The sequence below is a fragment of the Panthera onca genome, chromosome E3 (genome assembly GCF_046562875.1).
Source record: "Panthera onca isolate mPanOnc1 chromosome E3, mPanOnc1 haplotype 2, whole genome shotgun sequence".
Lineage (NCBI taxonomy): Eukaryota > Metazoa > Chordata > Mammalia > Carnivora > Felidae > Panthera > Panthera onca.
This window is the reverse complement of record NC_138354.1, coordinates 38,547,636-38,571,581: the sequence shown is the minus strand read 5'-3', so window position 1 is coordinate 38,571,581 and position 23,946 is coordinate 38,547,636. Positions and strand designations below refer to the sequence as shown.

Genomic DNA, 23,946 nt, shown 5'->3' with positions numbered 1-23,946 from the left:
CAACCTAAGTTAACTGTAGCAAATACGTCCATTAAAAAAAAAGAAACCACATACATAAATAGGTTTTTTTTTTTTTTTAGTTGCCTTGTTTTCCGAGTCATGTGAAAGAAAAGCAGATCTTCTTAGTTCAGCCACAAATTGCAGGAAACCAGGAGTGCCCCAATTTCTGAAGTGCTACACGTCTATCTTTTCAATGAGGAAATACCAGGCATCAAGGATTTAGATTTTAGAATATTTTAATATCCATTTCTTCAGTGGATGCATTTTCAAATAATTAGAATTAACAATTTAAAAAGAGCAGAGTGAAGGAACGATGGAAAAATGCAAACAGTTGGTTCTTGCTAATTTAACTTTAGGTTCTAGGCATGATGTGATTTTCTGAAACAATCAACCAAAAAATGCTTATCTCAAAAATCTAGAAATGCAAACGCAGACAGATCTTTGGAAACTACAAATTATTACAGTCCACGTAGCGGGAAGCACGCGGCCCTCTGGCTCTCAGTGTCAAGTGCAAATGTGCAGGTGTTGCATAATCTGTGTGACTCTTCAAGCTACTTAAGGGCTTCATAACTGATGCTCTACGTTTGTTTGCACTGGATAAAATTGTGTGCTTGTTTATATATATATATATATGTATATACATATATATATGTATGTATGTATAATTCGATCTGACTTGGGGCCAAGAAGAAAACAGCAGTTGCAACTCAAAGCAACTATTTACACACATTCAGTTCTGAAGTATTGCTTCCTGACCTAAGTTCGTAAGAGGTATTGCCACTGTGAAGAATACATCCATCGTGCTGGTAGCGCTTGAACTGCTTCTTAGGGACCCGTCTTCAGTGACTATTTGTTCAACGCCAACAGAGCTGGGCGCGTGGCATTCCCGCTGCAGAGATTCTGTGGTCCTGCGTTGAGGTATGCTTCAGGGCAAGGAACTGGGAAGGACCCATGTCGCATAGTGGCCCAGAGAGAACATCTGTACTGGTTATTTAGGAAGGCTCAGGGTGTTTTTTTTTAAAGACAATTTTAAAACTCTGGGAGAGCCATCCATCAAAGGCTCCGATGTGCACACTGCTGGACCAGATCGCCAGATGTTAAGACCCTCTCCCTGCCGTCTGCAGCTTCCCAGGGTCAGGAATCACAAACATCCTTGCAGCAGGGGAAGGAATAAGAGAATGTGCTGGGGAGGACGCATGTGCAGAGATGAACCTCTACGGGCGTGCTCTGAGCGGAACAGCAGAGACACAGCTGACGAGTCAGCAACTGCCCAGCCCCTTAGCTGCTGCCAGAGCTATGGAGCCTGGAGAAAGAAGGCAAAGGGAGAGGACCACACTCAGATACACGCCTTAACACTGATAGAAGCCCCTAACACCCACCTTCCCTATGGGCAAGGACAGCATCGGGTAGTGTTTTAAAACAAAAATAAAAATAAAAATTCTGCAGGATCTTGTAAGAATACATTCTTTAGAAGCAAGAGGTATTGTCACACCATCCTTTCTCCGGCATCGGAAGACCAACAAACTGACAGTAAAACCTGAAGGAAGATCTTGGTTACGGAGAGCGCTCCTGACTTGCTTGGACATCGAGACCCTGGCTGTGGCCATACTGCTGGGACCCATGCATGTCCCCAAGGAGAGCTGGCCGATCAGAATCAGTATTTCCTGATACCGGAAATGGCAGATTGCGTATGAATTTGGGGGGCGGGGTTGATAACGGGACCTGATATAGATGTGACAGTTACACAGAGATTTTAGCAGCGAAAAGAAAATGCACAGGGCATGCCGGTAATGACCTTCAACAGAGAAGGAGCTAGTCCTCAAATCATCCTGTGAACTATATGCCAGTGTCACCTGGAAAATGACCACGACAAGGCAACTCTAGCCTGAGTTCAACACCACGTCCGCTCCAGACTCAACACGGCAAAACGTCATCACGGGCAGGATTAGCAACAAAGGGCCCAGAAGTGATTTTCCTTAGGTTTTCTACACTTGCCCTGGTTTAACACCTCATCTGCACGTGGACGATTCTGTCTCTACGCACAGTGTAAGAACTCCACCTAAAGGGGGCTCAGATTCACTCACTAGGTTCAATCCTGCCGCAGAGAGGCCCAGCGCAAGCCAAGAACGGGAAAGGATGAGAAACTTCTGGGCTGTGTGGGAGCCAAGCCCCTGCCCAGGCCTCCTGCCTCATACAGAGCAGGGCTCCGACTCGACCCCTGCGGCAGGAAGGCCCCATGGGCACCGATCTGCAGCTCGCAGGGCAGAAGCGGCTGCGTTAGTTAGGCTGAAAACCGTGGCTGGGAGCATCTCTGGCCCAGAGTGCTCTGGCCACGTCCGTCCAGGTCCTGCTCAGCCCCTGTGTGGGGACGTGGCCCAAAGCGGCCAAAGCACTAGTGGGCATCTTCTCACCCTGCTGCGTGCTTGCAGCCCCCCTTTCCCCCACCCAGCCTATCTCCCTTCACCACAATGACCTGGCAGCCCCTCCCCCGAACACGCACTTCCTGATAAATAAATAAATAAATAAATGCAACCCTCAGACGTTTATTTCGAGTTTCCCTCTCAGAGGACTCGGCTTCAGACAAACCCCTTCGCTCCCAGCTGGAAGACCCCTTGGTTTCCAGGGCAGAATGAAACACGGCTCTTAAATACCTGAGGCCTGGGTTCACGAGCGCATCCCTGGTTAGCATCTGGAATTTGGGCCTGCACGTGGAAGAAGCCCTAACACCACCTGGCTGGGAAGCGGCGCCCCCTCAGCCCCGAGGGCCCAGGAGCTCTGGAAGGCGCAGGTGGGGAGGGCGCGGGCCGTCCAGGCTGGTGGCTGCTCGCACCCCACGCCCCCCCACCGCCCCTCACAGTGAGTTACTGGCACTTGATCTCAGATTCATAAATGAAAGTGTGTGTGCGTGTACATGTTTACATAGAAAGATCAGGGCACTGGGAAACACTATTACGTACACAGAAAAAAATAAACCGCAAAAACATTGTATTAGCAAAAACAAAACAAAACAAAACAAAAACACAAACGACGACAAAACAAAAACCCAAAGTGTCTTGTGAGGAAAAGCAGTAAGAACGCTATCTTAACCACAGCTTCTGTTTAAAAAGTCCAGCAATACCCAATGCCATGATCTCCACCGGCGGTCTCTGTCCCCAGACTAGACGCCGCGGCCAGCCCCCGAAGGCACTTGTTCTCCACGCTGCTGGACGGTCACACCCAGGGGATAGGGCTCCGGGGAAGAAAAGGAACGAGACGGATGGAAACGACCCCTGAATAGCTGTGGTCCGCACAGACGTCAGGGCTGCCACGACCACGTGACACCACGTCCAGGGACAGAGGCTGTGGTGCTCGGGACGCACAACAGGCAAGTACAAACGTGACTGGGTTTCAAGGAGCAGAGCACCGCGGCAGCGACGGGCGCTGCGTCACACGCTCTCAGAAACGTTGAGCCTGGTGAGCTCGCTGGCTTCTTCAGCGTCCGCGTCTTCACAGTCGCTTTTCTCTATGGCTTTGCCAAATCGACACCTTTCTTCGGCTTTGACAGGCTCCTTCCAGGGCCTCTTAGAGGACAGGTGAGCATCCCTGGCCTGCACGTTGTTTTCGGAACCCGGAGGCGTCTTGTCCGCACTCTGGACAGAAGGCACCAGGTTGGCGATCTCGTCCGTGGGAGACCGCCCGATGCTGCCGTCCACCTGGACTCGGATGTCCGGGGAGATGGACAGCTGGTGCTGCGGCACGGCCCCGCTGTCCGTGCACTTTGGGTACAGGTAGGTCTTCATCTGGCCCTTGCCCTTGACGTTCACCGTCCCTCGGTAGTCGAAGTCATAGCCCATCTTGCTCAGGACGCGGTAGCTCTCCTCGCTCACCTGGATCCGGCACTCCACCCCCGTGCTGTCCATCCTGCTGGCGATGTTGACGGTGTCGCCCCAGATGTCATAGAGCAGCTTGGTGGTGCCGATGACCCCCGCCGTGAGCGGCCCGTGGTTGAAGCCCACCCTGAGCTTGAAGTTGAACCACAGCATGTTGCTGTTGAAGTCGTCCACTACGCGCATCATCTCCTTGGCGAACTCAAACAGGACCTGCAGGTGCTCCTGCGGGTGGCTGCCGTCCCGGCACTGCGCGCCGTTCAGCCCTGACGCAGCCATGTACGTGGCTCCGATGGTCTTGATCTTCTCGATGCTGCCGTAGCCCGGCCTGCTCAGGAGCTCGTCGAAGTCCCCGATGAGCTCGTTGAGGACGCGGTAGCACTCCTTGCCCCCCTCGTAGTTCTCCTCGTAGAACTCGCTGAAGTTGACGATGCTGGCAAAGATGACGCCCCCGCTGTCGTGGTTCTTGGAGTAGGTCTGGGAGACCTTCAGCTGCTCAGCCACGTGGTAGGGGATGATGTTTCTCAGCAGCCAGTCAGCTTGGTCCCTCATGCTCTGGATCTTGGTGCGGTGGAGGTCCGCCTCCACATCCCCGTGGTAGTGCAGGCGGTAGCTGACCTCGAATTCTCGATTCAGGAACCAGACCAACAAGAGCAGGAGAAAGAAGACAAGAACCCCCTCCTGGCCAATCAGGCTGGCTGCTCTGCCGTCACGCGGCAAGGAACTGTTGCACGGATTCCCCTTGGAACTGGAGAGTAAAGAGAAGAGAACCGATGTACCTTCTTAAATGCACCTTTTAAGGGAGAGGTTGCTGCTCAGGACTTGTGGGTTCTGAAACAGCCCAGCTAACTAGCACTCGGCACCAAATTCTGGGGCATCGACAGCACGCAGCCGCCAAGCGCCCCGCTCCCGTTTAGCTGGCTGGCTGGAGCGGTGCAGAAATAAAGGCTGACCTTTGTCACTGGCTTCTGAGTAAGCACTTGGTGACTGTGGTTCTTCAGGAGCCTTCAGCTCCTGGACTTTTAACATCTTTTCTTTACCCCCAACTTTCTATTTTGAAAATTCTCAACCTTACAGGAAAGTTAAGAGGCTACTTAAAACATTCATACACTCCTCTCCTGGATTCAACAATTGCTGATGTTTCCCTGCTTTTCTCTTTCCCTCTCAACACACACTCATGCACACACGCCTCTCCCGCTGAACATTCTGAATGTAAACTGCAGACATCGTGACACTTGGATCCTGAATACTTCAGTCCCTATCTTCTAAGAATAAGGACATCTCCCAATGTAACCACACTACCATCATCATACCCAAGAAATTTAACATTCTCTGACGCACTCCCTTTTCAGATTTCTCATCCAATGTTAGTTCTGAAAGATGTGTACCTTTACAAAGGATTTTGGTAAGTTCTCTACCGTCTACCCGTATAAAAGTCCACCAACGTACCATTAGCCCTTTCTGGGTTAGTTCTATTTTGCCAAAGTCATTTAAGACAATGTTAACATTTTAAAAAATAGTATGTATACTTTCAAGAGTAGCACACTGTGAGAAACTCAGACAGCATAAATAGTGGTAAAAAACAAATGTCTTTCCTTCAGAGAAGTATTGATTTTCTTGTGGTTGCAAGAAATTCTAATACATGGATGTACCGTAACAACCAGACCCCAACCCTGGGCCTTTGGGGCTGCGTCCACCGCTTACTACTGGCGAACAGCGCAGGGACGCTCCTGTGCACAGGAGGGAGTCTGTCTGTGGGACAAACTACTGGAGCCGGAACCACGGAGTCACTTCAACTACTGCACATTTACAATTCCAGCAGAAATTTTCCAATTGCCTTTCTCATTTCTGTTCCCTCTGATGACAGCGTGCTCTCGAGGCGGGGGGCTCTCGGAGGGTGGGGGCCTGTTCTGCAGTTGGACGGTGCTGACCAGCAACAGGTGTGACTGAAGATTAGTGCCAGGAGCACGGTCTCTTTGCAAGTTCCTTTTTTAGATACAGCTTTTCCATTTAAAAGTACTACATACTCATGAGAACAAATGTAGGGGAAAATGCAGAAAGAAAAGATTTGGCCATCATGGACCACGCAGAGGCAATCACTGTTAATGAGCATGGCATTTCCTTGTCTGTCTTCTGTTTGTTTACAGAGCTGTGAGTGCTCTGTTCATGTCAATTCTGGGCTCTCATGTGCTTCTACAGCACACAGAGTGGGCTTCTAGATCTTATGTAGCAATGGGCTGAGTCACTATAAATATGATTCTATATAAAATGGATAGGTCCTCAGTTTAGATAGCTCCATGGCACAGAAAACTCAATCGTGTAATCAGAATGTTTAAGAAGTTTTACTGTTACCTGTGACTTAAGGATATTATAAAAAATAACGAAATTGACCAATCTGGCCATAATGGTCCTCCATGAAACACAGTCACAGAAGCCCTGACCTTGGAATAAGAATCCCCAGACTCTGTCCCAGCCGACTACTGCGGAGTTCTGGAACCCTGGGCAAGATTTCTAGCTCTCAATCTCCTCACATGTAAACTGAAGATGGGCTGGAGTATTGCTAAGTCCCTCCTGGCCTCAGGTTCTATGCAAAAGGAGTTAACAGAGCAGGCCTGAGGCTGCTAGCCACAGAAAGGCCTACCGGCAGCACTGCCCTAGGCTGGCATCAGGATCTCGGATTTGGGGAGGTTCCTGCCCCCCTTGATAAAAGGGGCTCACCGCGTCTACACTGCTTGCGCAAACAAGGTGGTTTATGCTGAGGACCTGCCTTCCTTCCGAGAGTCCGGAGTTTTGATTGATGCCAGGCAGAGATGCCTATCTGACTAGCCTCTAATAGAAACCCTGGGTACAGAGTCTCTGATGGGCTTCCCTGGTGGACAACATTTTACCTGTTGTGTCACAGCTCATTGCTGGAGGAATTAAGAACGTCCCAGACTATGCGGTAGGGACAGCACTCTTGAAAGCTGGCACTTAGTATCCTCTGGACTCTATCTCATGTACCTTTTCTCTCTGCTGATTTTGCTTTGTGTCCTTTCATTGTAATAAATCACAGTACAACTATGTGCTGAGTCCTAAATCCTCCCAGCAAATTGCTGGTTCTGGGGGTGGTTTTGGGGATCCCTGCCGTAAGTTCCCTGTGAGCCGGCAACCCAAAATGGCCTCTGTGGTAAGACACACCACACTTACTTATTCTTCCGATGGTCATTTAATCAAATGGCAACACAGATTATGAATCTCAAGTACTGAACAATTAACTGAAATGACCGAAACGGATTTGTGTTCAGCCTTGCAAGCCCTCTAACGGGCTTGAGAATAGGGAGAGAATCTGCCCCAGGAGGCAGAAGGCCTTCTCTTGTGTGGGCCCATCTCGGTGGGTGAGGAGGGAACCTTTCTTTCTGTTTCTCCAAAGTGGTGACATTAAGGAACAGTCCCCTTTATAAGTACATGTCACCGAGGCTCACCACCATCTTCACAGTCCAGTTGGGCTTTGTAGCCCTGGGGCAGACATGGGTGATGTGTCCGGGTCTCCTCAAGCAGGCTATTGCTCTCGATGCTTTTCTCACTGTGCTGTGGCCAAAGCCAGCAGTGTGGCCTGACTCCGGAGAGGGGCACAGGCCAGTCCCTCTGCACAGAGGAGGGGAAGACTGGAACGTAGGCCAGCATGAGGGAGAAGGGCACCAGACTGTGACATGTGCTTTCTCCTTTGTTTGAAAGGAGAGCCCCAATCCACAGATCTACATTTAGTGCCCAAGGGGCTGATGTGCAGCAGAAGAGATGTGTGACAGGTAGGTGAAAGAATTACTTCCCATCCATAACCAGTATTTCTCATTCCGCCACAGAAGGAGCCAAGATGGTGGTCTTATTCCTACATTCGAACAGCAAAGGTCAGTTCCAAAAAGAGGAATTCTACGTGACTCAATGCAAGAGTCAATCTACGACTTAACGGTGGGACATTAAGTCATAATTGGAAGTTGAGAAAAATGCAGTATATCCATGATCACAGAGAAAAGGGGTTAAAACGTCAAGAAAAACGGAAAGAAAAAAAAAGATCACTCATGGTCCTAACCAGCTTAACATGGGATCTGTTAACATTCTGGTGTATTCGGTGCCATTTAAAATCTATGCCTAGAGATGGGAGGTTGGGGGAGTGACTGAGCAGTGGCACGGGGGTACTTCTGGGCACTGGGAATGTTTCATTTCTTGGTCCGAGAGGCAGTTTAGTGGGTGTGCTCACTTATGAAAAGTCAATGAGCTGTATTCTTATGATCTGGGTACTTTTCAGTGCACATGTTATATATTCATCAATAAAAAGTTTACTTAAAAAAAGGTGCTAAGTGTTTTGTTTCCAACTAAATACTATAGTCGTGATGGTAACAGAAACACATGTGCACTGGGCCTTTGTTCCATACTTTAAATCTCCTTCCCAGTGTCCATAGGTCCACAGAGATTGAATATTTTAATTGTAAAAACAAAAAAAATCATTCATCACTCATTACCAGATCATAACTATTGCATATCTTACATTTTTTTCATATGTATAATGAAATACTGACAGGATGTTTCCAATTCCACATAAGTGTTTTTCTTATTGGTGCACCTTAACAGTGGCAATATTTGAGAACATGTATCATAACTCATTTCTTTTTATTGGCAACTGAAGTTCTGGATTGTCTCCTCAGCGGATAAACAAAAATAGAATTATTACGTCAAAGGCTATAAACACTTTTGTAGACGGATCGCCAAATTACTTTCCAGAACTATGTACCATTCTGAGGAGTGATGAGGCATGGCAGAAAGAGGGGGGGCCCACTAGTGTGGGACGCCAGGGTTCACACACTTCCAATGACTAGCTGTGTGACCACAGACAGGCTCCTTAACTTCTCTCAGCTTCAGCGTCCTCATCTGGAAAATGGGGACAAAGCCGCCTGATGTGTCAAGCTACTGTGAGAATTAAATAAGCCATGTATTTTAAGTGCCTGGTAGCTTAACAAAATAAACAGTGGCAGGGTAGGAACGCGCCACACCTCCACCCGCACTGGGTATGCACACTGTAACTTTGTGAACGTCCAATTTAAAAGACCAAAAGGAGGTGTGTAGTTATTTAAACGTCCGATGACTTCAGTAGTAACCTATTTGGCCTCTACCTACATTTCCCCCCCGTGAATTTTTTTGGTTTTTTTTTTTGTCCTTTATTTATGCAGGCCCTAACCAGCTCTTTAGGTGACGGCCCACAGCTATCTGTGTGCCCACACCCCATTGGTGTGTCAGTCAGCCTTTTATTTTTGTGCGTGTGCGGCTTTATTTATTATTTGTAAGACTGGAAAGTTATCTGTTTTAGAGGTCTGCAAACTAATGTTATTTTTTCTAGACTTTTATATAGTCTTATATAATTTAATGCTTATTTCTAACTCTTCAGTTTATTTAGATCTTACTTTGATGTCTATAGTAAAACAAGGGTCTAACATTTATTATTTCAAATTTCTAGTTAGCAATTTCAAAATATTTTAGGGAATTAAAATAAGTACTGTCCTAGACTTCACAGATTTCCCTCCTAACATGCTGAAATCTTATGTAAAACTGAGCCAAATCTAGTATGTTCTTAACAATCATTTCGTTTTTTCCAGTAAGATACTGTAACTATGATCTGTTATTTCAACAAGTACATACTTTCCACTTATTCTTTTAAGAATTACATATGGTTCTTTTTCTTCAAGATACAACTGCTTTTTAGGAAGTTACTCTCGTTTGTTCAGATACAAGCATGATGTTAACAGCTTACCTGAAATTCTGTCCCACATCCAGATGTGAAATTACTACGGAACTGAAATTAAAATGCAGAAAAATATTATTATAAAAAGCAAAGAAGGCATTACATAAAGTGATCTGAGAAGAGTTTAAATAAACAATTTTCCTTTTTCAAATATGGAGACCAAGTTAGATAACTAAGTATAGTTAATTCTTTATTATAATTTGATGCTGGGTTTTAACTAAAAATCACAACAGGCACGGGGCACCTGGCTGGCTCAGTCGGTTAAGCGTCTGATTTCTGTGCTGACAGCTCAGAGCCTGGAGCCTGCTTCAGATTCTGTGTCTACCTCTCTCTCTGCACCTCCCCCGCTCATGTGCTCGCGCGCGCGCACGCTCTCTCTCTCTCTCTCTCTCAAAAATAAATACATATTTAAAAATTAAAAAAAAAATCACAACAGGCAAAGTCAGTGACATAGCTAATAGGCCTTCATGTAAGGTGTGGAACAGATGCACCGTCACCAAAGAGTGACATCTAACAAGGTGTCTCCAAGGCGTTCATGTGACTGTTAGGACTCATCTACGGGTTCCCAAAGGCTAGACACCAGTCACGATGAACAGCAATGCCTGTTCACAAAGGACCGATTTAGAAAGGAGCTCAGGAGGGGCGCCTGGGTTGCTCAGTCAGTTAAGCATCTGACTTCGGATCTTGGCTCAGGTCATGATCTCACAGTTCATGAGTTCAAGCCCTGGATCAGGCTCTGTGCTGATGATGTGAAGCCTGCTTGGGATGGTGTCTCTCATTCTCTCTGCCCCTCCCCCTGATTGTGCTCTGTCTCTCTCAAAATAAATAAACTAAAAAAAAAAAAAAAAAAAAAAATCTGTTAGAGAGGAATTCAGGAGACGCTGGCTACCTGAGAAGCTGGTGGTCCCAAAGCAATCAAGTCCCAGTTTGGGGCACAGAAACCACAGACTATAAAGAACTCCCTCTCGGTGTCGGAGCAGGACCCATGACCTGCAGGATCCTCTCCACAACCCTCATAGCCTCTTCTAGGGTCCTGTTGCACCCAGCTTCCCCCCAGGCCAGCAAATCAGCCTAGTGCCCCCACATTTCCTGGTCCTCTAGATCCACCTGCTCTGCTCACCATGAAGGGGGACCTTACACAGCCTCTGCCAGCAGCTCCCCTGGGCAGCAGAGGCCAGGGGACAGCTCAGAGCGACTTTCACCATCACAGGAGGTGTTAGATGATGTCACAGAGAAGGAGAGAAAGAGCGACAGCAGAGACACTGCTCTGAGTTGAATGTCCTCTCCTCTCCTTGCCCAGACATGGCGGTGACCCTGGTTTTCCATGTGTGCACAGCCCTTCTTTCACATCTGCAACCCCCCCAAGGCTGGAGCGGTTCTTGGAAGTCCCCTCCCCTACACAGGGGGCTTGTTCATCACTCCGGCAGCTTCCTACCCTGTGACCCTGCAAGGCTCAGTGGGGCCGACAGGGTCGATGGGCTCAAAGGATTTTGCAAGTAGGGAGGACTACCGGGTGCAGGGGAGACTCAGGATGCCAGCCGCACCCCAACATCTGCTCTTTGAATTCCGGACAAAGGTGATGGAAGTAGTCCCTGATCACTCTGGTCCCAGTGGAAAAGCCCGGCACCAGTGACTGAAGGACATTGTGAACGGCTGATGGGGGATCTGTGGTGGTTCTCTTAAAAGGTTAAAAGGCATGACGAATCCCGTGCTCTTGGGAGAGAGTTTTATAATGACCCTGATTCCAGACGGCCATATCTTCAGAAAGGAAAATGTACACTGTGCTCTGCTTAAAGTAATTTAGCTATTTATTAAGGTTTCCTTTCAGATGCTGAAGGACAGCTTTACTTAAAATTCCCTTTTGATCTTAATTTGCAGAGAACTTGAGCGTCTTTCATGTCGTCATTATTCTGTGAAATAAACTGAGGAGAAGGGTGCTTACTCTGTCCGTTACCAACCACTGGTCTGGTCAAGTCCACAGGTACACGATGGTGGTTTCATCTGCTATTGCAACAAACTAGATCATTGTCTACTTCTGAACTTATTACAGCAATGGTTCTCAGCAACAATAATGCCATTCCTAGGGGCATTTCTAAACTGTTGGGGCTCCCTCTGGTTGTCCCAGTAAATTTGAGGAACCAGGAATGTCAGATGTCCTGCAAAGCACAATGAAGGAACGCCCTGTATAACTTTGAGATATCCTACTGGCCTAAACCCACTGTAATTATAAAAGAGTGGTTCTTTAATATGTGCTAACAGTAAAATGTTTTTATACGCAGTTACCAAAAAAAGTCCAATATTTAGGAGAAGTTTAATGCTTAATGGCTTAAGGACATTATCCAGAAATTTCTAAGTTAATCACTGTGAGCATTCTGCTATCTAAGGTAACACTGTTTTTCCAACTACACAGCTAGCTGAAAAAGGCTAATAGCCACAAAACCAGTTGCAAATGCGCAGTGATCAACAGGAGACTTGTTTTTAACACACTAAGAATCAAACATTATTTGGTTAGTAGGACAAAATAAAGACAGGGATCTTACTGGATTTCATTAACATAGAATGTTTTAAAAACAGCACAAATCACTGCCATCCTCTATATTTCTATTTGTTAATTTTTCATAGCATAACGGCAAGAACTGGTCCCGTCCCTTGGGGTCTTCCACACGGTTCCTCTTTCTTTTCCCACACTGTCCAATCTATTTCTTGGAGCCTACCAGTGATAGGGTTTTGAAGGCCATTTGAATACGTGGGAATGAAAAGTATTCTTCAAATGTGGGGGGATTTCAAGACAAAAGATATATTTCCAGTGACTGGTCAATACTCTGTTTCATGTCATGATGTGTGTCACGACAGGGAGTCAATATTTATAAATAAGGCCCAGGTCGCCGGCAACAGCACCATACCCCCTCACTCCCTCTCCTTCAGCAGCCTGCGGTCTGTCTGGGTACATTACCCCTACTCAAACAAAGTTGGAACCGGCTTCCTCTTTGCATTCTTGGTCTACCTATTCCTTGATTCTTTCACTTTCTTGATGGGCTCGTATGCAACAGCCTCTGGTCCCACTTCTCCAGTGTAAGGAAGTTCAAGCACAAGCTTAATGCTTTCTGTTCTCTGGGGCAGGGGTAGTCACCCAAGCATGTCTATATGCAAATACGTACTACATTGCCAAAAATTATCTTTTCTTTCTTTTGCATATTAGTCTTGGAGTATGTCGTGTATGGTGAGAGCTGTCGTGCTGTGATAGTACCTGTTAGAGCAGAGGGAGAGGGCATCGCCTCAGACGTGAAAGACACAGGTGAGGTCGGGAAAGGGGTCCCAGCCGGCGAGGGTGCCGGACTCAGACCGTGGTGGTGGACGTACCTGTCCGGACAAAGGGAGATGTAGAGCAGGAGCAGCGGCCCAGCCCCGACGACAGTGGCTAAGGAGGACCTCATCCAGGAGCTGAGCTGGCAGAAGTTACAGTAGTGCACGACAGCGGTCAGGATGGCGGAGCCCGCAAACACGGTGAACTGTAACAAGGGGCCAGCGTGGTCAGTGACCCGCCCCGCCTTGGCCTCACTCCCGTTCTGCCATCAAAGGATTCACTCACTTATCTTTCTTTCAAAATAAAAATCGCTTAATGTCTGGCAGTTTCAGGGACGGATGGCACTCTGTCGCGTTAATCGCCCAGAGCTTTAGGCTGCAAGTCTGCACTAGCACCAAAGTTCTCCAGATGTGTGGGAACGGCAGGAGTCACGCCAGAGGAAAGGGAAGGCAGGCCACCAGTCTGAAAACCACCGCCATTTAAGTGGTTACCTTTAAGAAGCCTTCCTTCAGGCATCCCGCTAGGTGCCAGCAGAAATGTAATTTGGGGTATCAAATGCAGTCAGCCCACCCAGCTCAGGTCACATTGGCTTTCACCAAAAACATGACCTTCCAGGGGCGCCTGGGTGGCTCAGTCGGTTGGGCGGCCGACTTCGGCTCAGGTCATGATCTCGCGGTCCGTGAGTTCGAGCCCCGCATCGGGCTCTGTGCGGACAGCTCAGAGCCTGGAGCCTGTTTCAGATTCTGTGTCTCCCTCTCTCTGACCCTCCCCTGTTCATGCTCTGTCTCTCTGTCTCAAAAATAAATAAACGTTAAAAAAAAAATTAAAAAACAAAACCAAAAACATGACCTTCCACAAGGGCATTAATTCACTCCTTCTGGGGTCTAACCAGGAAGCTCCTCCCTGATCAACAGCAGCCGATCCAGGGGCCAGTCACACAGCTGTGCTGGTCCTACAGACGAGCACTATCTTGTACTTGTCTGGAAACGTGGGGCTGATGCTGCTTGGTGAAACATGTAAGCAAACAGCTCATCTGGAGCTCGGCAAAGAGCAGGTGAGGTTGGAGAGGGCACACGTCAACCGGGCAGGGCAGCCGCGTACCCAGCCCTGTTGACTGTGCTCAGTGACAGGCTGCGTGCTCACCTCCCTGCTTCAGGCAAGTCTTTTCAGAAGACAAGCACAAGGTGGTGACAAAGAGTTTGTCCCTCTTTAGAGGCCTATATTTAAACTGCTGTCCCAAGTCATCAGACTTATTTAAAAAAAAAAACAAAAAAAACAAAACACGAAATTGTGCGAAAGAGCCCAGAAACAGGCACCAGGCCTTTACTTACGTGTATGTCGGTGTCAAATTCAGAGGTGATATGTGAATAGACGGCGAGAGCAGGGAGTGACACCAGGATGGCCCCAATGAAATGGCGCGGGAGCCAGCCGGCTATGCGCTCCAGCAGGCGCTTGGTACAAGCCATCACATCCTCCAGGAAAAACACCATCCTGGGACAAGGAGAAAAGGGGTGTCTGCGGGCAGGATCAGCCTGCCGGGGAAGATGAAGGCAGGAGACCCACAGGCTGCTGCCGTGGGTGTGGGGGCCGCAGAGCCCTGGCCCCTCACCTCTGGAAGATACCAAAGGAACTCGACTTGCTCAGCTCATCAGACCTTATTCGAAGGTCATTTGTTGCCTCCTGATAACACGTGTTTGTAGAAAGCCAAGCATAAGCTTCTGTGGGTCTCAAAGGAGCATGGAAGAACCAGGCACGGGAACATGAACAGGCCCCACCTGCTGTCCCAGCCTGCCAGGGTAGGGGTCCGGGGGCTGGGCGCTTTGGAGGTGTTTGGGGATTTGGCAGGGCCTTTCTGGTTGCCACGGGGACTGAGGGGTACTGCTGGCATCTAGTGCGCAGGAGCCAGGGAGGGGAGGCTCTACCCTGCGTTCTGCACAATGGCCACCTGCCCCCTGGACACCCACAGAGGTGAAAAACCTGCTGCTGCTGACCTCAGCCTAGAGCCTAGTTATATCTCGTTTTTTAACAGAAAGTGGTTTCTGGGTGGTACTATCGCAGTTATCTTCCAGGAATGGACTACTGTGTGAAGTGCCCTTGGCTTTGTTTGGGGCCTCAGCAAGGCTCACTCAGCAGTTCAGAAATCAGGTCAGAGGCTGCAACCCAGCTCACAGCACCATGCCACCAAACCCGCACACCTCTAGGGGTCCCTTTGTGGCGATCGCGCACCTGAGGACACAGCTGATGACTCTGTTATGACCTCCCCGGTGGTGCCGCCCTGGCAAATACAAGGTGAAGCACTATGTACTTGATGTATTTTATTTTTAATGGCTTTCTTGACTTTCCTCCTTCGTGTCAGAGTGAGGGCATTTCACGGGCCCTTCTGAAACTGTGTGTATGGGTAGGTAGGCTGTATTTCAGGATGGTGATGTGGACATCACAAAAAGAATCTTCATAAAGAAAGGAGAGCAAGTATGTGGGGCGCAGAACCACTGTTCTAGAGGAAGAATGGTTTGGGGTAAGGGGCCAGTACCTGGATGCCAGCAGGGGGAGATGGAGAAGGGCCACCGGGGTTCAGCTTGGGAGGGAGACCCACACACATAGACCCTCTCTCTGAAGCCTGGCCCTAGCGAGGAGGAGAAGGGACAGACCCACTATCCTCACCTCTGGGGGGGGGGGGGTGGTGGTGGTGCAGGCACTGTTGCTCAGCTTTGACACCAAAAGTTCCCCTCCAGGACCTCTGCCACACAGCCAGGTGCCCGTACCTTCTGTCACGGACACCTCAGCGCAGCAGCCACAGGCACGTACGCTTGACCTCCACCAGGAAACCGCAAATCTTGGCCATTTCCCACATGGAGCCAGACAGGCCCTGTCTGACCCTTTTAGGGCCTGGATGGGTCTGGCCTCCTGACACTCAAATGGATAATGGAGTCCTGGGAATATTTCCAAGACTAACCACAAATATGCTCAAAGGCAGAATACATAAGCCCCATGAGGAGGCAGAGGGAGCCAAGTTCCAAGAGGGAGAAGGCAGGACCGACAGGCCCTTCATGAAGGTCCCCAGGATGGCAGAGCTCTGAGGATGAGACCCACTGTGCTCATGCCCGCCTGGGCTCAGCACAAAATGAAGGGAGTGCAAGGATGGGCTGTGACTGCGATGCAGGAAGGCTTCTAGAGGAGGGTTAGGCCAGCCACCAGAGCAGCTGCAGAACCAGCCTCCCTGGGGCACCCACATATTCTGCAGCACGGGGCTCCTGTTGACCTGGGATCCTAAAAATGCCCTCTGCATGGCGAGAGGAGCTCCATCAAGTTCCCGACCCCTCCCAAGCTTTGATGATACGGGCGAAGTGGACTTTTAAGGTCACACCAGTGGTCATTCAGGAGGAGTGGCCACCTCATTTGAAGGTGCTTGCAGAGCACGTGGGTGTGCCAGGCCCAGAACCCACCGGGGTGCAGCCAGGCCTGGCATCTTTGTGGCCTACAGCCCTTGGCAGTCTCCAGGTTAGCCCAGACCCTATAGAACTAGCTCCAGTGGAACAGGGAACAGTGGTGTAAAGGGCTTTTTAAAAAGGCATGGAGATAATGCTGGCCTCTGAGCGAGCAGGAGCCTTCTCTAACTGCCAGGACCTGTGTCACACAAAAACCTGGGCCCAGGGCAGGGAGTGCGAGGAGACTCACTGCAGGTGGATACCAGGTTTTCTTTGGGGTGGCAGAAATGTTCTAAAATTATCTGGTGATATTTGCACAACTCTGTAGGTTTACCAGGAATCACTAAATTGTACACTTACACGGGTGAATTTCTAGTACGTGATTAAAAAGGAAAAGACAAACCAGGGGCCTGAAGATGCCTTGGTTTGGGATCCCAGAAGCAGAGCTGATCTGGGAGTAGTTCCCAGGCAGCTCAGTAAGGGGTGCAGAGCCGCCCTGCAGGGGCCCGTAGGGAGGAATCCCTGGCTCTGCGCAGCGAGGCTCAGTCCTGGTGGGGAATCTGGGTGGAGAGCGCAGATGCACCCTGCAGTTACCTCAACCTGGAGGAGACACGAAGGTCAAGTGTGAGGCCTCCGGCAGCCAGAGAAGGCCCTCAGCAGAGAGCCCCAGGGGTAGGGGCCGGTGTGGGGGAATAAGGGGACGGTGAGCATGGGGATGGGGAGAGCGATCCAGACCATATACTCCAAAGCGGAGCGGCAGGGGCCTAGTGTTCAGAAGCCTCAGGGCTAGGCCTGAGGCTGCCGTTTCCTGTCCTGGGGTGTTGGGGAAGCAGAGCAGACACTCGAGGTCAGGGCCCTTCTCCCCGTTTCTGTTTTACATCCAGCTTCTGGGGGCAATTAGCAGAGGGACCGCCAGGTGAGACTGACAGGACTGGACAGAGGACACGGTCTCGGTGCCCAGGAGGCAGACGGGGGAGAGCAGAGGGCGTGCGTGTGAACAGAGTACCCTGTGCATTTGCATCTAGTCGGAAATATGCAGAGCGGCTATGAGCGTCCCCAGGTGCTGGGCTGAACCCCAACATCGGGCTGAATGGGTCTTGAGGGCCTACCTTCCCTGAGGGGTCCCTGCTATCCATTCAGACCTTCTATCCATATGGGTCTTGAGGGCCTACCTTCCCTGAGGGGTCCCTGCTATCCATTCAGACCTTCTATCCATTTCTAAATGGGTTGCTTGTCTTTTCATTACTGAGCTTACATTCTAGATGGCAGACCCTCACCACAGCTGCGGTTGGCAAATACTCTCCCGCCCGCGGGCTCCTTCAGACCCGAGAAACGACAGGTGTTCTCTGGAACACAGAGGCTTTAAATTTTGATGAGGCCTAACTTATGTCTTCTTCCTCTGGCCACTCGTGCTTTCCGTGTCCTAAGAAAGCACTGCCTGACCCAAGCTGGTGGAGATGGAAGCCTATGATTCCTACTAACATTTTGGAAGTTTTGCTCTCACATCTAGAAGAGGCACCCATTGATTTGCCAGTGGCCACCCACTATGTGAGCCCCGGACGCTTCTGTCCTGTTTCTCTTCCCTTTCTAATTCCCTGTCTTTCCACTTGCTCTCTTTAAGTCTCTGAGCTGGGAGACTCAGGGGCTGGCTGGCAGCTGTGGGGCTGGAGAGGACATGGACCCCCTCTGGTAAGGAAGATGCTCACCTCTGCTGAGGGCCGCGGTCTGCGGAGAGGATGCTGTGCAGTGGGGCTGGAGGAGGGGAGGGGACAGGACCAGTCCCCCAGCAGGAGAGCTTGCAGGGGCCTCTGGCAGGAGGCGGGTCAGCGCAGCCTCAAGCCAACTGCGCAGCCATCAACTATGGAGCCAGCAGAGGGAGCTACAGGCTAAAGGCCGGAAAGAGCCCTGCAGGTGGGCCTTTACCTGACGGAGACCACGAGGGACAGCACCTCCAGCAGCAGGGCGGCACCGAAGACAGCCAGGGCGGCGGGCGGGGGAGGCATGGAGGCAGCCCCGTACTTCAGGAAGCAGGTGATGGACAGAATCAGAAACACTGTCGTCGACAGAAACACATCCAGGAGGGAGCTGAAGGTGGCGCTGGCAAAAGTCTTCACGGGAGAATTCTTTATAACCTGTGTGCGGGAAGGAGGGGAGGCGGGAGGAGTGAACCAGAGCTGCGGCAGATGGCCACAGAGTAGGATTTAGATGAAAGACAAAGCCAACGTTTGTTGAGTACTTGCCCACCCTGGACCGAATACAAGTGTAAGTTCTTTAAGGCAGGCCATCTCTACTGTCGCTTTTAACGAGGACACTAAGGCACAGAGCAGTTAAGAAACTTGCCCCAGGTCACACAGCAAGCAATTACAAACCAGTAAGTTCTCACAAGCACGTTACATACTGAGCTTGAAAGGTGGGTTATGGACTGGCAAAGGCAACGACTCTGTGTCTGTGAAGCCGTGTAACAGAAGCCATTTTCTGGAAGCTTCCACTGAATGCTGGGTCCCAGGTTCAGGGTGTGTGACAGCTGGCTTCATGTCAGCAGTAAGAGGCAGGGACTGAAGCTGCAGCAGATGAAAGCATGGGCACATCAACAGATAGTAAGATGCTCATGCCTTCAGTCAAGAGCCTGCTCGGGGCCTGGCCCTGTGCGGGCGCTGGGAGCTCACAACCTAATGGTGGGGACAGACAGGATCTGAAACGTCAGGGTGCTGTGGTAAACATAACAAAGTGACATGCATGTAGTGTTAGGGAGTCCCAGGGAAGGAAGGAGAAAATGAGGCAAATGCCAGCCAGCAATGAGCAGGGGGCCCAGAAAAGACATGCCTGCGATGCTAAATGATGGAGCACAGAAAGATCGGGGTTGTTTTCCCTGTGTGGATAAATTCACATGCAGACGCAGCTTGGGGCTTATAGACTGTGAGAAATCAGGAGTAGTCTTCGGTGTCCTGTCACTCAAGGCGAAAAAAAAAAAAAAAAAGTCTGCCAAAGCACAAAGCTGATAGCAAACTGTCCAGCACAAACAATAAATTTCTTTCATAGAAGTATGAGGGGAAACGCACCTCTTCTTGATAGCTGGTCCGATAGGATCGCTCTAGCTCCTGATCCAGGAAGTTCAAGCTGAACTGATTGATGGGTGGCTTGAAAAAATAATCCTTCATCAGGCTAGAAGAAACGAAAAATCCATTTGATCAACACTGCGCACAGTCATTGTGCTGACTGTATCAGAAGACCGCAATTTGCTGCCCCAACACCGTTCCCCAAGCATGTCACAAAAACATTGTCTGAGGGTCACTATGTGATAGACCCCGCTGGACCACTCCCTTAGGACACACACAAGTCTGGAAAGTGCTTTGTATTTCTAAAACACATGTTGTGTTTACTCTCCAAAAAAACAATGGCTGCCCACTGTCATTACAGCATACATCGTGAGAACCCTGCTTCTGGAAACATCTCTCAGTGTTTGAGGAAGAAGGCAGCTCTATTGTGCTAGAAAACAACTGCTTCTGGAGAGGCAGACATCCTGTACTGAGAAGACTTAGGCTGATTCCAAGGCTTCTGATGAAAACATCACTCGGAGCTGCTGTCCTGCCATTCAGAGCTCTGACAGTCAGTACCGCTGTCACAGCAGACAGGCTGTTATCACAAAACTGTGTACAGAGTTAGTGTAACTGGGGTGCTATTGTCACATGTGCAGATTGCGTGTGAAACCTGAAAAATAACACTCAAGGATTTTAATAGCAGAGAAATCAAACCTGCTTTATGTGACTCTCATTCTTTTGTGGGTTGCTAGCAAATACTAAAATCCTTTTTATTCTGCAGAAAATTACTATAAACTTAAGAGAGTGTTGACATGTTTTCAGAAGGCAAATACAACCAGGGAGTGTAGTCTCTTTCCCTCAGACAATAACTTCTGCAATTAAATCAGATAAAACAGATACAGTCCCTCCCATGTGCCTGACACACAGTGGGGTTCACATAGGCACGCTCCCTCCTGTCCCTGAAGCACAGTGGACTCTCTCCTTCTGTGACAGGTGCTCAGGACCTCACTATACTCATACACTCAGAAGAGAGAAAATTCCATCCCCAAATGTTGACCCTCATCCTTTCCACTCAGGAAGTGTAGACAGAGGAAAATCAACACAGCGGCTATAAGGACGATGTGCAACGGCCACAGTTAGCAGTCAAGGGACAGGATCCACACAGCCAGAAGCCGTGCTGTTCCTCTGAAATTAATACTGGGAAGTTCCATTTCTGGGAACAGAGATTAGCTCCTTTTGGACCAATCCCCTCTCAGATAACAATAAACCCTGGACAAGATTATAAAAATTACTCCTGGAAGGCAGTACAGACTACCCAAAGCAGACAGAAGATGGAGGAGAGTCAGACTTGGAAGAAGAGAACAGCACCAGCTTAATTTCCCTTTTTTTTTTTTTGGCCTGAAGACCGCCATTAGTCAGCAACACATGCAGGATGGCTAAAACTCAGATAGAAAAGCCACAATCTCGCTGTCTTGGAAAATCAGGAAACAATGTTTGGGGGCTCATGGTTGAGAAAATGGGGTTGAAAATCCCAGAGGAAAAAAAATAGAGAAGGGGCACCCCCACATTCACCATATAAGCTCTGCTCAAGTCTCTGGCTGACGCTTGAGGTGTGCACATGCACAGCAGACTCTGAGCAGCCTGATTCAGGCTGGAAAAAAAAAAGAGCAACTGCCTACCCTAGGGGAGGCAACGTTTGGTGTCTGAGTTTAGGGAAGTGAACTGCCTGAGGAAGGAAAGAAGGAAGTGAGGGAGGGAAGGGGGAAAGAGAGAGAGGGGGGAAAGGAGGGAGGAAGTGAGGGAAGGAAGGAGGGAGGAAAGAAGGAAGGGAGGGAGGGAGGGAGGAAGGAAGGGAAGGAAAGAACAGACGGAGGGAAGAAGGGAGGAAAGGAGGGAGAGAGGGAAGGAGGAAGGGAGAGAGGGAAGGAGGCAGGGAGGGAGGGAGGGAAGGAGGAAGGAAGGAAGGAAGGAAGGAAGGAAGGAAGGAAGGGAGGGAGGGAGGAAGTGAGGGAAGAAAGAAGGGAGGAAGGAAGGAAGGAAGGGAGGAAGGGAGGGAGGGAGGAAGTGAGGGAAGAAAGAAGGGAGGAAGGAAGGAAGGAAGGGAGGGAGGAAGTGAGGGAAGAAAGGAGGGAGGAAGGAAGGAAGGGAGGGAGGGAAAAAGGAAGGGAGGGAAGGAGGAAGGGAGGGAGGGAGGGAGGGAGGGAGGGAGGAAGGGAAGGAAGGAAGGGAAGGAGGGAGGGAGGGAGGGAGGGAGGAAGGGAGGGAAGGAAGGAAGAGAGGGAGGGAAGGGAAGAAGAAAGGGAGGGAAGGAGGAAGGGAGGGAGGGAGGGAGGAAGGAGAGGGAAGGGGAGGGAAGGGGGAAAGAAAGAAAGAAAGAAAAAATTGAGACTCTTCAGAGTAATACAACAGAATCCAGATTTTCTGAGCACGACACAATCTAAAATTACACAACATGCAAAGAAACAGGAAAATATGATCCAACTCAACAGAAAAGTCATCAGTGGAGACCAATGTGAGATTACCAAGAGAATGGCACTAGAGGCTGGGGTTATAATGCATGTAAATGTAACACGTGTAAAAACTACAGCATAAGGGGTTGGAAGAGAAGAATGTATCTATACAGCTATAGGATGTCTACATGTTAAGTGAAATGATACAGGAGAACCTGGCTGGCTCAGTTGGAAGAGCATGTGAATCTTGATCTTGGGGTCATGAGTTTGGGGTCCACACTGGGTATAGAGATTAGTTACATAAATAAGTAAACTTAAAAAAAAACATAAAGTGAAATGATACAACATTAACCATAAGAAGACTATAAAAATTCAAGGATGCTTATCTGTAAGTTCTAAGGCAACCACCAAAAAGTAAAACAAAATAATGCAAAGAAGTATGGCTAAAAAGCCAGTAAATATATTAAAATGGAATTAAGGGGCAGAGATTTTTAGAATGATTTAAAAAAAGTAAGACCCACAAGAGACACACTTCAAATATAAAGACAGAGGTTGAAATTTTTTTATGGAAACTGATATACAAGGCAAACAGTGAGAACAAGAAGGCTAGAGTTACTACACTAGTATCAGATAAAGTGGTTTTTAAGACAGAGTATTACCAGGGATAAAGAGGGACACTTCAAAATGACAAAAGGACCAATTCACCAGGAATTTATAACACTCATACATGTGTATATACCTAAAACAAAAAGAGCTTGAAAATACTTGAAACATATACTGTCAGGACTAAAAAGAAACACCAACAATTCCACAGTCACAGTGACAGATTTAAAAATCCCTCTCTTCACAATGATAGAATAATAGACAAAAAGTAAAACACAGATGATCTGATACTGCCAACCTCTGGGACCTCCTTGTGTTTATGGGTCATAACATCCTAAAAATGCAGAACATATTCTTTTCAAGTGCACATGGTATATTCACCAAAAGAGACCCATGTGAGACCATAAAACAAGTATCAATAAATGTAAAAGGACTGAAATCACAGAGTATGTCTTTGGCTACAAGGACATTAATCAGACATTAACAACTAACATATCTGAATACCATTCTTCACTGAAAGGAGGCGAGGCTCTTCGGAGAAATAGCCGATTCTTGAGCAGGGTCAGAGGAGATATAAAATGGGCCTGGAATATCCTGTTGTGCTAGAAAAGGGTGCCCGAAACTTTGAAAAACAAAGGATAGGGGGGTGTCAAAAGGACATGGGGCCCAGCCCGAGGGGCGCTCTGCCTGGCAGATTCAGGACAACTGGAGCATCACACATAAAAAGGCCAGTGGTGAGATTGCATCCTATGAAATCCAAGAGGACTCCCTGAGTCCAGGCTGGCAACAGATGGATGCAAAAAGTAGTAAGTAAGGAGGGGCTCTTCTTCCTTACGGTAGGCCAAGGGCCTAATGAGAAGTGTGCGGTTGGTGCCGAGGTAGGAAAACTGACACTTTGCACCACCAGAGCAAAGACCGTTCCAGGCAAGAACCATCAATGGAGATGGAATCTAGGGCAGTCTGATGAGGAATGGAGTACGTGTGTGGTCTTCAAGTCCCACTTAATTGTCTCGAGGAGACAATAACTACAGACTGGAGAAGTCAACAGCACCGGCCTGGGTACTCAGAATCCCTACCATTGATGGAAGACAAAGGGCGCCGTGTGCCTCTGGATAGGGAACCTGAGAAGGACACATCATTTCTGTGGCCAAAATTTCTGGCCAAACTGGAATATGAACTGTAGATTAGATAAAATATTCCATCTGTGCTAAATTTCCTGAATTTAGGAACCATGGTTATGTAAAAGGACATCTCTGTATTTAGGAAATACACAATTTAGGGACAAAGGGCATGATGTATCCAACTTACTATCAAATGGTTCCAAAAAAAATAAAACATAAATTTCATAGAGAGATAAAGGAGGAGAGAGAGAATAAAACAAACATAGTAAAATGTTACAAGTTGGTAAGTTGGGCAAAGAGTAGAACGAGAATTCTTTGTATTATCCATGCAACTTTTCTGCAAGTTTCAAATTACTTCAAAATAAAGTA

The 23,946-nt window shown here is 48.6% G+C and overlaps 1 protein-coding gene across 1 annotated transcript in view; it reads right to left on the bottom strand.

Annotated features, from left to right (window-relative positions):
* Nucleotides 1-218: 218 nt before the first annotated feature.
* The window catches only part of ADCY9 (adenylate cyclase 9), a 119,735-nt gene continuing 96,007 nt past the window's right edge, over nucleotides 219-23,946 (bottom strand). The window contains exons 5-10 of the mRNA XM_060648307.3: nucleotides 19,425-19,527; nucleotides 18,289-18,497; nucleotides 14,272-14,431; nucleotides 12,997-13,145; nucleotides 9,646-9,687; nucleotides 219-4,614 (exon numbers count right to left, since the gene is read on the bottom strand). Coding sequence (XP_060504290.3) covers nucleotides 3,426-4,614; nucleotides 9,646-9,687; nucleotides 12,997-13,145; nucleotides 14,272-14,431; nucleotides 18,289-18,497; nucleotides 19,425-19,527 — 1,852 coding nt within the window. The 3' untranslated portion in view covers nucleotides 219-3,425. The remainder of the gene's footprint in view (nucleotides 4,615-9,645; nucleotides 9,688-12,996; nucleotides 13,146-14,271; nucleotides 14,432-18,288; nucleotides 18,498-19,424; nucleotides 19,528-23,946) is intronic.